The sequence below is a fragment of the Cygnus atratus genome, chromosome 26, assembly GCF_013377495.2.
Source record: "Cygnus atratus isolate AKBS03 ecotype Queensland, Australia chromosome 26, CAtr_DNAZoo_HiC_assembly, whole genome shotgun sequence".
NCBI classification, from domain to species: domain Eukaryota; kingdom Metazoa; phylum Chordata; class Aves; order Anseriformes; family Anatidae; genus Cygnus; species Cygnus atratus.
Genome location: NC_066387.1, coordinates 1,243,577 through 1,258,210, shown reverse-complemented (window position 1 = coordinate 1,258,210; position 14,634 = coordinate 1,243,577). Strand labels below are relative to the sequence as shown.

The 14,634-nt window shown below is 46.2% G+C and overlaps 1 protein-coding gene across 11 annotated transcripts in view; it reads left to right on the top strand.

The window, feature by feature from the left end:
- GATAD2A (GATA zinc finger domain containing 2A) overlaps nt 1-14,634 on the top strand; it is a 64,049-nt gene that overhangs the window by 44,278 nt on the left and 5,137 nt on the right. For 9 of the 11 annotated variants that reach the window (XM_035569764.2, XM_035569760.2, XM_035569762.2 and 6 more), the window contains 7 exons: nt 5,374-5,503; nt 6,017-6,148; nt 9,816-9,947; nt 11,078-11,245; nt 11,952-12,231; nt 13,124-13,413; nt 14,284-14,467. In XM_035569764.2, coding sequence (XP_035425657.1) covers nt 5,374-5,503; nt 6,017-6,148; nt 9,816-9,947; nt 11,078-11,245; nt 11,952-12,231; nt 13,124-13,413; nt 14,284-14,467 — 1,316 coding nt within the window. The remainder of the gene's footprint in view (nt 1-5,373; nt 5,504-6,016; nt 6,149-9,815; nt 9,948-11,077; nt 11,246-11,951; nt 12,232-13,123; nt 13,414-14,283; nt 14,468-14,634) is intronic. The other 2 variants (XM_035569776.2, XM_035569775.2) reach the window with 1 other exon arrangement.

Sequence of the window (14,634 nt, the reverse complement as noted above, 5' to 3'; positions counted from 1 at the left end):
TGATTCGTGTAGATATTATATCTCCAGAAAAAAATTCTCTCTTTTCCCTACTGCATTGCTTGTTCTTTCCTTGTTTGTCTTCCCTCCCTGCCAAGTATTTTTGGATGAGTGTATACAAGAGATTGCTGAATGGACTGAGGCAAAACTGCTGCATATTTGCTAATGTAGATTAAACTTTAGACTAAGTAATAGTTGTGGTGCTTCCGTCAGTTACCTACAGACAGACAGAGTATGTTGGCATGCCACAGGATGAGGCTTTGTAGGTCTCTTGCTCTGCAGTGGGGAATTTCATGATTCAGGTCAGTAGTTCTGTAACTTTAACAACTGAGCATCGCATTGATTTTTTGTTTTATTTATTTATCTGTTTGGAAGAGGGATTGAAAGGGCATTTTAGAGCATGGATGAGATCTGGTCTGTAAAAGGCAGCTTATTTTGGCGTAATGCTTCTGGATCGGTATGACCAAACGCGCAGGCTGCTTCTTGTGATAGGGGAGTTCTTCCATGAACTGGGCTGCAGTGAGCATCCTCCGAGATGAAACTTGTGCCGGAGCCGGTAGGCCCTGGGCATCTCTTTTTCTCTTACTGGCATTAAGTTTATAACTTTATTTTCCTTGGTCATGTATCACTGAGGCTTCCATCTCAAAGAAGGGGAATCTGTCAGGGAAGTCGAATCCATGTCAAGATACCTTAGCCCTCAGGTGTATCGTCCTCAAACAGCAGTTGAATTCATCTTCTTCTGCCCCAGCTACGTGGAATCAGACCTGCGAGGTTGGATTCAGCCACCTGACCCCCTTTCCTTCAGATTACCAACTAAATATACAGCGTCCCTGTGGGAAAGCGGCTTTTTTTGTTTGGTTTGGGTTTTGTTTGTTTGTTTTTTTCCTGGAGTAGTTGTGCTCTGAATTGCTGGAGGATGCAACAGGATCGAAAGGAGAACTCTTGAATAGCGTGATGCATCTGTCCTTGTGCTCTAAGGTTTTACAAGAGGGTATTAGAGGAAGTGTGGCCTTTTTCCTAGGGCACTTAGTGACTTAGGAGGTCTTTGTTTGATTCTTTACACCAACTTTCTTCAAGGTCTCTGTTAAATTGTGTTTTATTGCTGCGGATGCTTAAATAGATGTATGTAGCTGGGCAGCAGTGCTGTTTTCATCTTCTCGCGTACAGCCCAAGTGATTGAGACAGCAACACTTACGAAAGCTGAAGTGAGAATAATAGAACTATGCCTTTATTTAGCTAAAGGATATGCCTGATGGCTTCAGAGGATAAAGGTCACAGTATCAGGGCAGCTATCCCAAATTATTAACTGCTGGTGGCAGTATTTTTCTGAAAGTGGTGATATTTCCATTGTCTTTCTTATTTTGAAACATCTGTTTTAAATTTTTTGCTTTACACACAGGCTAACAAAAGAGTAGAGCAAACTCCTTTATAAAGGAAGATTGTTTTGCAGAGTTCTGGTCTACGTTTCTGGAGTTCAGTCTTGTGCCAGCTCATCCGCTGTAAAATCGGTCATGCTGCTGAGGATATAAATCCAGTGATACTGAATATGAATAGTTTTGTTGCTGGGGTCAGGATGTCTCGCCTTTAAAAGGCACACGGTGTCTCCCCTCTGCAGAAAGGACTTTCCTCTGAGAGGTCTCGCATCAACAGGCTCAGCTTGCCCATTGGTGTAGGTAGGTGGGAGATGCTCCGAAATGTGGCTCTGATGCTGTAAGGATTTTATGGAAGTGTAATAGGCTCTGTACCATGCGTACCATGTTCATCTCTGCCAGCGAATGGGTAGGTAGTACTGGCTTCGTAGGCTCAGTAGCAGAATTGGAGAGTCAAAGCAAACATCCTCTGTTCTTTGCTTCCCTTGCAGAGGATCTCAGGAGTGATAGTCTTAATTTTGTTATATATACTTTTAAACTCTGAATGTGGTAGTTTCTAATCCAGGTGCTGTTAGACCAGCATTTTAGAATGGAGCTGTCAGGCATATCATAATGTGTCTAGCAAAGAGAAATCCTATGGCGTCAGGGAAGCCTTTAGATGAGGCAAGTGATGGAGGTCCTGGTCTCATCTCCTTCTGTTCTGCAGCTGGAGAGTAAAGGATGCTTTTTAATACAGAGCTGTTACAGCTAAGGTGTTACTTGCTAGTTCCTGATTTCATGTCGTGGTCCTACAAGACACACTTTTTTTTTATTACTTTTTGGTGCGAAGCAGTGGTATCTTGCCATAGAGCACTTTCTTTGAGCATTATTTTCTCCTAAGTACAAGTAATGAACGGGCACACATCCCTGTGCAGCTCAGAGGGCTGCTTCTCAAAGGTCTGGTTGCTCCTTTACGTCTTTATTTTTTTCTCAGACACAGTATGCTAATTGCTGATGAACTCAAACCTCCTGATGACATTCCACTTGAGGTGTTTCATCACCTATCAGCACATGTTGTTTAACCAGTTTGGGATTAAGCTCTTTTTTTTCTTTTTTTTTTTTTTTTTTTCTTCTCCCACCCTTGTGGTATCTTGAGAAACTGAGGCGCGGGGGTCCGGCAAGCGTCGTCTTTAACCATCGCCTCCCTCGCTGAAAACAAAACGAGGAGGGATCCGTGCGGCAAGCGAGTGACTGTGTCAGGGCTCATTTTGTGGTTTTCTCCCTTTTTTTTCCTCAAACACCACCAGGTGACCCTCGGCGTGGGTGCCCCGGGGCGGGCAGCGGGCCCCCAGGCGCGGCGTGGCCCCGCGGGCCGGACCCGCTCCATTTTCTCTGCCGGCACCTGAGGCCCGACCTCACCTCACAAAATGAAGGCCGGGCAGCACCGGCTGGGACCGGCCGTTGCCATGGTTTTCGCCGTGGCAGGTCACGTGCCCGCCGTCTCACGTGACCCGCCGGTGGCCCCGCTCCCCGCAGGACGGAGCCCGCCCGCGGCACCCGCTGCCCTCCGGGGGTCCCGGGGGTGCTGGGTGCCCCCGGAGCGGGTTCGGACCCCACGACGGGGAGCACAGCGAGGCCGGGGCCTCCCCACGAGCTGGGCTGAGCGCCAGCCCCCCCGAGGCAGGGGGTTGTTTGTAAAATAAATGGGTCCGTAGTTGACAGCCCCGACACCAGAGCGGCCACGTTGGCACCTGTGAGGTGTCACCAAGTGGCCCGGGTGACACAGTGACATGAGTGGCGTGGGGAGACGCCTGGCTTGGTCACTGCTTCTTGGCTGAGGGTCCAAAGAGCCTCCAAAAGGCATCGCTTAGTGTCACGTCTGCAGCAGAATAAAGTCCTCCAGCGCTGTGTTTGCGTTGTGATCCTGCAGCTTCCCTCCGTGCGGGCTGGTCAAAGCGGGGAGCATGCGGAAAGGTCCCTTGGGGTTTGGAGACGGGCATGATTTGGGGTGCAGAGCCGTCCATCCGCTCAAATCCCGCACGTACGGGGGTCTCGGCTTGCTGCGTGACTCCTGCTTCTTGGGAGGGACTGAGCCTTAAAGCTGGAGGAGCGAAGGCAGGCGCCACTGCTCCAGTTCCATCCCAGCCCCTCACTCACACTGAGCCCCAGCTGTCGTCTGAGAAGGGCTCAGCAGCGAGAGGCTCCCTGAGCCGGTGCCATCCCCGTCCCATTGCCGTCCCCGCTCGCCACTGCCAGGAGAAGCTTGCTGTGCCGGCTGCAGCTGGGCCCGGGCCAGTTATGGCCCTGCTGAGAGCCACGGGAGCCAGTTTGGTGCATGGAGATGCAGGAAAAAGCTGGAAATGTTTCACCTGTGCCACTACTACTTTTGAAACCGCCTCAGAGTTTAAATGATTCGGGTTTACTGGCTCGCTGTGCCCTCTAGAGGACACTTCTACCTTCTCTTGTATTTCACTGAGATAGAAATTGCATTTAAAAAGCTGCTTTTTTTTTTTCTTTCCAGTGTTCTGAACTGTTTTTGTTTTATCCAAAGTACTGTTTGATGTGCCATGAGTGTTTACTGGAGGTGTGTTTTACAGGGCTTATGGGGATACACGGCTTTCTGGTGATGTTAGTGTGAATACCCTTTGCATCATTAATAAGGATAATAAGGATTAACTTAATTATTTGTTTTTTAAGATATGTGGGTATCAGTTAAGTCTAGAAATTGTTGTTTGATCTGAGGAGTAATCATCTGATATTTCAAAGTAGAAAGCTTGTGTGCCGCATCTCTCGTTAGTGAGCAGTACAAGCCACGCTTAAATATTTGCTTAGTCTTGCTTGATACGAGCTCTTTATGCGTTTCTTCTAAAGCATAACTCGCTGCAAGTTAGAAGGTTCTCAGTGTAAACTTTATTGTTCCTACTTCTGGTTTTGGGTTACAAGAAAAACAAAACAATGCCATGTGTTACGTTCTCCTGCTATTCTTGCTGTCAGACCTTTTGCAAGCACTGTCATTGTTTCCTGGGCGGTGCAGAGGGTTGTGCTGTCCTGTTTCCGTACCGCTCCTGCCAAACCTCTCGGCTCTCACGTGCCACAAACCTTGCTCTGAAGCACTTGTGCTTTACGGTTTGAAATCCCAAATCCTGCTATTGAAGGTGTTCTGCTCCTCCCTTCAACTTCCACTTAAAATTTCCTTGGACAGGGACCCTGCTGCGTGTCCGAAGCCAGTGCAGCTCTTCTCGTATGATAATCGTGTGGTAGGGCTGAGAGGTGATGGATTGTCAGGAGTTTAGCTGTGAGGTGCACACACTAAAGCACTAAAACCAAATAAAAAGTTAAAAGCAACATCCATCTGGACATGTTTCAGGAGTTTTTGATAAAGCTTTGCAGGTGTGTGTGTTTGTGTGTTGAGACTGTTAGGGGTTTCTGCTGAACAAAAGAGTTCAGTAGTGTTGGTGGATGAAGAAGACTATGCCGTAAAGTGCTCAAACTTAGGTAAGTGAATGTGTGTGAGCTGAGTTGTGTTTCCTTAGGATTCAGGCAAGTAGCTTGGGTGGGGAAGGTCACAATGTAAAATCCCTTGCACTAGGAAAGGGAAAAAGAGAAGGGGGGGCTGGTTTTGCCTTGCAGCACGTTAAATAAGCACTAAGTGACCTGGTGGCTTTGGACCAGGGGAGGGTAGGTGGTCCTTCCCGTGCAAGCAGAGCCTTTGCCCTCCACAGTTGGCAGGGCTTGCCTCTGGCAGGGAGGGAATGGCTGGTGGAAAAGCTCCTGGTTTGAAGGAATTCTCCTTTCCTGTCTGTTGTGGCTGCGTTTTGCCTCATGAAGCTTATCAGTACAAAAATGTGTCATATTTAGGAGGAGAACAGAAATGGATGGAACTCGTCTGTGCTGGGTTTATTTGGAATTTGAGAGATTTGGGAATAATCTATCAGGAGGTCATAAATAATGCTATGCAGTGTGAAGTGGTCGTTTTTGTTAGTTTGTTTCATTAACTCATTCTCTGTGTTTTCCTTCTGATTTGCAGCGAAATAAAGAGAGAAAAGAGAGTCCCCTCACCAGACGTTATAGTGTTATCGGACAATGAACCTTCTAGCCCTAGAATGAATGGTTTAACAAAAATAGCATTAAAAGAGACCAACACGGAGGCACTCATGGTGAGTCTGCTTGTCTTGACACACTTCAAGTTTTGCCATCTCGATGTAAGAAAACATTCCTCTTGTTCCTGCAGAGACAGCTGCAGTCACAGGGTCAGGTAGATACCTGGTTTCCTGAAGATTGATTTGCAGGCTGGCAGTCTTGGAGCTGTTAAAGGCTGATGTGTGCCTTTTATTATCATTATTATTTATCTTTATTTGCTTAGGCTCTTACCTCCTTATTTTTTTACATGCTTCTAAAGTATGCTTTTTTAGGAATTGTTTTTTTAGTGAAATTTGTGTCTGTGGGCATAATATCCCTTATTCAGCATGGCATAACATAGATTTGTTGTCTGACTTCTATTTTTCTGTGCTCAGTTTGTGTCCTGATATTGCAGACATGTCAGTGATATTAAGACATACATGACAATTATAATGCTGGAAGTTCTTGTCGTAACTTGTACGGTATCTGTCTTTACACTCTCCCCCCCCTTCCTCTTTTCCCATCCTCGATTGCCTTACCTGGCCCTGCAGAAAAGCAGTCCTGAGGAACGTGAGAGGATGATTAAACAACTAAAAGAAGAGTTACGGTTAGAAGAAGCAAAACTTGTTTTATTGAAAAAGCTACGGCAAAGTCAAATCCAGAAGGAGACCACTACTCAGAAGGTATTTATTTTCCTACAGATACGTGTCTTGTCTTCTAGAGTGGAGGAAAAAATTAAGTAACTGTGGCAGCTGACATAACCTGTAGAACATGAGAGTTCTCAAATAAAGCATGTCTCACTTCTCATAAAACCTTTCTGAAGTTTGTAGCAGTGTATCCCATTAACCATTCCTTCTTTTTTTGGTGTTGCCAAGACCAAAAGACTAGACAGTTTTCCTATCAACCATATGCAAAAGCTGAACATCTTTTTAGTAAACTCGGACATTTTTGAGCGGAATGCACTCCAAATTACTAAGCACTGTCCGGCGTAGAGATAGCTGGCACGAGCGTGCATTTGGAGGAGATTCTCATACGTAACTTCACCTGTCAGCACGTCTGTTGAAGCATTTCCATCTCCACCGCTGGGAGCTGTGACCGAGGGCCGAGCTCTGCTGTGTGGCACAGATCTGGATTCCAGCTCCTACTGGGTGCAGCCAGCCTGTAGTTATGTCAAGAAACCCAGGCAGCCTAAAAGGAGAGGCTCAGCCCTCCCAACCTGGCCCCCTTCCCTTCCTCCCCACCCCTCGTATCACACATTTGCTTTCCAAAGTGCTGGGAGGACTGTTTTCGTTGGAAACAAACCCAGCAAAAAAATCTATTTTTTTTGTCAGAGGAGCTGCCTTCTGCATGTGCTGTTCACGCTGCCACCGAAGGGTAGAGGTGGAGGCAGGCAGGAGAGGAGCAGAGGGGGCGTGCAAACACCCCACGCGAGGCGCTGAGTGAATTGAGCACCTGTAACAATGGCAACTGAACTATTTTATTTTACAGCCTGTGTGATGCTGACTTGGTGGGTTTTGTGCTGGGAGGGCACTGTGTAGGTTTAAGTGTGCTTCATGCTGCAGATGGATATTAACACCTCTCTGTTGGCTGGTTTGGGTTGTTTTATTGGTGTCCGTCTCCTGGACGTCTGAGTGCCTCAGTAGATGGAATTAAAACCAATGCAACAAGTACCCACATCGCGCAATTCACTGCTGAGCGATGAACTCTGGATGTTTGACCTAAGTAGGGCGAAATGGCATAATTATAAACTTAGTATCTGAAGTCTTTTTCCCTAACTTTTTTCACTTTATGTTATGCTTGAACCTAATTTGTTGAGACCAGCGGTAACGGTGAATAAGACTGAAGCAGGCTGCAAGCCGAGACTACTAAAATAGATTTCTGCGTTGCTGTGCTTTTGGTGTGGAGGCTCTTTTCTTTTTTTTCTGGTATAATCTTATCTATACTTGCCTAATAACTTCTTCATTTAAATACGCATGTTGAGGTGCTCAGAGGAAGAAAGGGCTGGGGGAGGGGGAAAACCACAAGCCTTGAAGATTCTCTTACTAAGGCGCAAGGAGGTAAACGCTTTTATTCCCTTAGCTTCTGTGATTCTGCTTACACCCTTACACTCCTCTGCTTTCTTTCTGGTTTTTTTCCTCTTCCAGCCTGCTGGTTCCTCTGGGAGTGCTGTGGCCACCCCTCCGCCCTTGGTGCGGGGCACGCAGAGTGTTCCTGCTGGCAAGCCGTCCCTGCAGGTCAGTGGGAAGGGCCAGGCTGCCAGGTCTAGGGCCCGGAGCGGAGAAGGGTGCGCAGTGCAGGAGAGGCAGCCCCAGCACCTTGACGACTTGCATCCGGGTGGAATTTCTCCCTAAACAGATCCGGTGCTAACTCCCGCCAACCCCACTCTAAGCTTTCTTTAAGAACGATTGGGGTGGGAGACAGAGGTAGGATGTCACACAAAGGTAACTCTCGAGAGATCATTTTTCAGTGGCTGAGCATCCCGAAGGGCCTCATCCACTCTGCTGTGACATACACACAGGTTACCGGTGCTAATGACCATTGGCAAATGAGGATGCCATGGAGTCCTGTCCTAGAAATACTGTGGCAACCTGTTGTCAAACCCTCGAGATACCCAGCTGTGTCCTCAGTGTGATTAACTGTAAGAACTGAGTGAGTAGTAAGGCTTTCTTTTTTGGCTCTGTGGCTGAATGGCACACGATGGTAAGAAAGGTCTTGGTTCAGGCTAAATTAAGTGTAATGCTGGAAGGCCTTGGGGAGGGGAAAAAAAAAAAGCAGAGGGGATTGACATCTGTCAGCCTAATCTGCCTCTTGAGTCTAGTATCTTGTTTCGCTTTTGGATTTGAGACATTTCTGGTTATTTACCTTGGCCTGATTTGAAACAAATTTCAGAACGGTTTCAGCACATAATGCTTTAATTTGGAAAATGCCAGCTCATGTGAAAAACCCCGAGCATGCTCTACCTGAGGGTTGGGGTAAATTTGCTCTCCGTTTAGGAAACATTCCCAAAACTTACAGCAATCTGTCAGTTTGAGTAATCTCTCCCTTGAGGCGAGTTGCCTTCACTGAAGACAGCACTTTCAGAGGAACTGGACCACAAGTTAAATCTGCAGCGAACAGGCAGTGGAACTCCGGTCGTCTGTGCCGTTTGGCAGAGCAGAGAGCTGGGAGCCAATAATCCAGAATTCCAGTTATTCTGTCTAATTCGTGGTGTTTGGGCAAATTAACCTAACCTCCGTCTGCTTTGGCTTGACTGTGAAAACTCTATTAATTCCTGGGTGTAGGAGCTGAGGTAGCATTTGGTCTTCAGTTGAAAGGCATAACAGAAGGGGATCAAGCTCCCCCCATGCCTAAATGTGCATGTGTGCGCGCACATAACTCATGAAAGTGGGAGCCTCAGTGTTTTCAGAAGTCTTAATTCGTGGGTGACGGTCAGTTTGGGGCTGGAGTAAGGGAAGTGGCAAGCTGTGCAAAGCCACATTAACAGGATGGAGAGGTTCGGTGCTCTTTGAGCAGTGCCTCTCTGGCGAGGCTGCATAGCCCTAGCGGTCTGCAGAAATGTAAATGATGCATGGAGCTGTGTCACCTTTTATTGCGTTATGAGAAACTTTCAGGGTTTGATACAGTCTGCAGCCCCAAAAACAAGGGCGGCAGTGTTTCAAACCCCTTTCGCTTGACTTCTTTTCTTTTTCATATTTTTTTTTAAACGCTTTTCTCCCTTTCCTGCCTCCTCTTTCCTTCCTGCACACATGCACACGCCCAGTCTGCTCACCTTCCCAGGTTCCTGCATCTCCAGCTTCTGTCTGCCCGTGCTTCTCCTTGAAGCCAGCCGTGTGTATTTCCCTGTTCTCTTCCTCCCCACAAAAAAAAAAAAGTTTTTGTTTGTTGTTTGCTTGGTTTTGTTTGCTTGCCGTGGAACACTAGCTGCACTGAAGCCAGCCTGGCCATCTCTTGTCCCTACAGTCTTTGCAATCCTGATGCTCCAGACAGATGTTGCATTCATCACATCAGCCAGAGAGGAAAGCTGCTCGTGTTTACCCCATGCTTCATACTCCTGTTATGGCATGCCTCTTTGGTGTCTTTCGGTACAGCAGTGCTGGAGCTATTGAATTTTGTGGGGGTGGTAGAAGAAAATGTTGTTGAGGGCTGCGCTTTACCTTTTGAATTCTGTGCAGGATGAGAGAGAACAATTCCCGAGCACGTAGCCTGACTACCATCGTGTCCTTACCTATGTCTGTATTGCTGCGTAAGATTTCAGATAGTGCTTTATTGGCACGCTAAGCAACAGAAGAGAGCATGCATATAAATGCAGCAGAATGAAAAAATGCAACTAAAATGTCCTCTGTTTTGCAGACCTCTTCTACACGTATACCGGGCACTGTTATTCCTCCTCCGTTGGTCCGTGGTGGGCAGCAGACTTCTTCAAAACTAGGAACTCAGCAAAACACACAGATAGTAATGCCACCTCTTGTCAGAGGAGCGCAGGTATTTGCTTCATGGTGGACCTACTCTGTTTTTCTGGAATGCATCTTTATTAACTATTTTCTTAATTATCCATCTCCTTGTCTGGAGGGATCTTGCGAAGTTTTTGCTGGAATTTCTTGATATGATTAGAGATATTGCCACTGAAAGATTCTGCATCGTTGTAGCTCATGCTTCTGTGCTGTCCCATAACACTTGCAGTGAACCATGAGAAAATCCCCTGGTGATGTGGGATGCTGCCTTACCTGCATAGCTTCTTCCCTCAGCTGCACCAGAGAATTTCGTGTGCCTTTATTGTGAAAGCTAACTTAGGGGCTTCCAGCTTCACCTGCTACTTAGGAGAGCAGAGGAAATGAAACACAGTCCCTTACTCTTCCTTTTTTTTAACATTATTCTTTCTGTCATATCAATTTCACCTTTTCAAGTGCTAAAACTCACTTTTTTTCCCTCATTGTGTCTGTCTTCAGATTGAATAAGAGCTGCTGAAATGAGATAGTCAACTGGAAATCTGAAAGTGCCGCTTTGCAGGGTCTTTATCACCTGTAACAGTAAACAGCGGTGTCACTAGAGGAGTAGGAAAGCAATGTTCAATTTGATATGGTCTTCTAGAACTACGGCTTCTGTGGAGGACCAAGAAAAAATATATTTCCTTGTTAAATGAGGATTTATTTTGCAGTGAAAGGTCTACTTTTATCTATTGCATAGCCAGCACTAAAGAGGCAGGTAGAGCATTTGGTATTTCATTTTCTTTCTTTTCTGATTATGGAGAGAACCTCTTTCTAAGAAATAGCTTTCCTAATGCCTTTAAAATGAAACAGGCTTAACAACTGCACATTTGAAATGAAAGAAATTTGACTTGCAAACTTGGATTTTTGGCACAGCTCTTTTGGCCCTCACATACGGGCATCTCTTTTGATGCTGTGTTCTTCTTGTTTCATTTTGACGGAGGGAAAGGAAAAAACATCACATTTTGACACAAATGTTAATCGTCACGCTTTCTTTGCGTTCCCTGCCTTGCCTCATTTCCACTGGATCATGTCATCCCATATGACTCCCACCACTTATTTCCCGCTGTCTAATCCTCCCCATCGTTCATGGCACCATTGCATCAGCCCATTTCTGTGTCTTCCCAGCAAATCCACAACATCCGACAGCACTCCAGCACGGGGCCACCTCCGCTGCTGCTGGCGCCACGGGCATCGGTCCCCAGCGTACAAATTCAGGGGCAGAGAATTATCCAGCAGGGTCTGATCCGTGTCGCCAACGTTCCCAATACCAGCCTGCTTGTCAATATCCCGCAGGTGAGTTTTTATAACGTACTTTGTGCCAAACTTAACTTTAATCCCAGAGAAACAGAGCTGGGAACAGTTGTGATTACTGATTGTCCAGTTTCTGCATCTACTTGGCCCGGCCTGCTCTCACGTAACGGGTGCGGGTGCTTATTATTACAGATGTCTTGCTCCGTTTTCTTCCCGTTCTCTGGTTGCATTTGCTTCCTGTACGTAGGAATGAAGAAAACCATTACAGATTATTGGGAAGAAATACATATTTCAGTGAACTGAATGTCGTGCTTCATTTTGCATTGGGTATTTCAACATGAAACTGTCCATTAGAAGGGTTTTTTCCTCTGTAGAAGTGTAAACGTTGTTCTAGTAAACGGAGCTCAAAATGGGCTAGTGCTCCCGTTTTTGAAACGCCAGGAGATAATAAAGGAGCAACTTAGCTTCTAACTCAGATACTGGCATACAAATAGCATAGATAAAGATAGGAGGTACAATATTGCAATAAACATAAATGTTGCGACCTGTTTCGTCACCTGCAGAGATCAGCTTTAGGGGCAGGTGGTTCAGCCTCCTCCCAGGCACCCTGCCTCCATCGCACACCCCGGCAGCCCTGCGCAGCCCTAAAGCAAACCCCAGTTACCCTCCCTTGGGCCGCCTCGGTGGAGTGAGGGAGCCCTGAACCATTTGGCCCCTTGTCACTAAGCCGTGTCCTGTTTCCTCCCAGGCCTCTCCGACTTCAATCAAAGGTACAACTGTGACGTCTGCTCAGGCGAACGCTACTACGACCAGCGCTGCTTCTATCGTCAACTCCAACGACTCGCCAGCCAGCCGGCAAGCCGCCGCCAAGCTCGCCTTGCGGAAGCAGCTGGAGAAGACGCTGCTGGAGATCCCTCCTCCCAAGCCGCCTGCGCCAGAGATGAACTTCCTGCCGAGCGCAGCTAATAACGAATTTATTTACTTAGTTGGGTTGGAAGAAGTTGTGCAGAATTTGCTGGAAACTCAAGGTGAGATGGCATTAAAAATGTGCCTCAAAGGTGAGGAGAGAACCTTTTCCATTTGGACTTTATCAAAACAGCAAGCAGCAAAGAGTGACAGACTTTCCTGGATTAAATTTCCATAGTCTGTCTAATATGGGATTAACTTCTGTTAACAGTTGTCAAATTGCTTTATTTAACTGTGAAATTCTAGGATTTCACAATGCTTTCTCACAGGCTAGACACCATTTGTGAAGATTTCTCTAAAATACATCAAGGACAGGTGATTTCCTATCACTCACTTGTGTGTCCATCACCACAGAATTCTCTCTGAACACTGTTTTCAGCAGTTATCTTTTAAGGATGTTCCTAGGGAGAAATGAGGTTGATATGGACGGATAACCTGGGGAAACTGCCTCCAAACACATGAAAATCAGCTCTGTTGCCAAGCTCATGTAGAAGGCAAGAGGAGAAACGTAGTTGACTAAAGATTGACTTCTTACCTTCTGGATTCCAGACCTCCTTTCTAGTTAATCAGCTATATTGTATCTATGAAGTAAATAGTTAAGCAGATTTTGCCTTTACAAGTAGTGTCACATCTCTTACCGTATTCACCGTTTTTTACAAATCACCTTTGTGGCAGCACTTGCCATAGTAATAATGCTCGTTTGTGGCATTTGAAATGATTTGAGAAGGGTGAGGAAATAAATACCTGCTGGGTGCAAGTGCACACACTAACAGAAACAGAGTTTAAAGGACATTTAGTAATGAAAAAGGCTTTAGAACGAGGAGAGTTAAGGGTGGGAGGGTTGTTTTTATTTTTTTTATATTTTTTATGCTGGAATATTCTTGAGGGTTGTTAAACGTAATTCATTTGTCAAAGCCAAAGATGAGCAGGACTAACCTGGTTGTGTTTCTGCAGGCAAAGTTTCAGTTCCTGTATCATCTCGCGAGCCCTACATGTGTGCTCAGTGTAAGACTGACTTCACCTGCCGTTGGAGGGAGGAGAAGAATGGAACCATTATGTGTGAAACCTGTATGACGTCAAATCAGAAAAAGGCCTTGAAAGCTGAGCACACTAACCGACTGAAGGCTGCCTTCGTAAAAGCACTGCAGCAAGAGCAGGAGATTGAGCAGAGGATACTGCAACAGACTGCGTCTCCCGTACAGACCAAGTCAGACCCCATAGTGCAGCACCACTCGCTCAAGCAGGTGAGGCTCTGTCTGCAAGCAGCCCCATCGTGGTGGTGATGGGGCAGGGGTCCCGTGGCTCCACGTGCGCTGGTGTTCGGTGTGCAGGCATGGAGCTTGCGCATGAACCTGTTTATTTGAGCTTCACAGCGTGTGCTTGGGTGTAAGGTTAAAACTGGGCTGGTTAAAGCCCTATTGTGTCATACAGGGACTTGATGTGTAATTTATGAACAGGAAGTACATGAAGAGCAGAGGTGATCATCTTCTGAAGAGTCATCGTAATTATCCTGGGGTGTTGAGTTCACATGCTGCAAAGTCTGTTCCTCAACTTTTTTTAGGATGTACCAAATGAAAAAACTTGCTCCAATGCCAAATACCTAGGAATAAATTTACCTCAGGTAGGAAAAAAAAGTGTCTGGTTGTGAGCCAGGAGCACGTAATGTTGCTTGTGAAGTTTCAAGGTAATGGGCAACAATCATCTGTGACGGAGACTGGATCTCATACACCTTGTAAAACCTTTCAGTTGAGAGAAGATGGAAACTGCTTAAGTGCTGCCTTGAGTTGAAATAATCAAGGTACTGATTATTTAGGTCAGGGAAGTGGAGCGTTTCTGGTGTATGGAGGTGCTTACACAGCACGTTTTTGTTGCTGCTTTGCATTTGATTATAATTCCACATTCTTACAGGTGCTTTCAGAAGCACAAAGCTGATTCTTATTCTGATCTAGAGATGACTTGTAAGTTCTAAACCCTGCAACTAATAACACATTCTGGGTTTGGCAGAAGAAGCCAAGAAACGAGAGAGAAAAATAGGCAGTAAATATTGGTCAGAGCTATTGTATTTGAAGGAGAGACATGTGCTGTGCCTGTCTTACCATCTGCTCTCTTGCCAGACTTCTAGCCAGATGTCTCGAGGCCCTGGAGCTCCACGGGGAGTGTTGCATGCATTTAGCCAGTCACCCAAGTTGCAGAATGCATCGTCTGCAGCAGCACTTGGGAGTAGGCCAGGTAAGCATGCTGAGAGACCTGTCAGCAAGGGCAGCGCTGCCGCCTGGAAGAAGACTCCCATCAATACAGGTAGATTTTTTTCTAAAGTTTCTTTTCTTTCTACTTACTAGCTGCACTCTGTCCAACAATCATAGTTCTTTGGGTAAGGATGCTTTCTCTTTGACACTTCCTGCATGAAGGCCTGGTGATTTCACGGCTCTGTTCTCCGTGTGGTTGTTGGCACTTGCTTTTGGTAT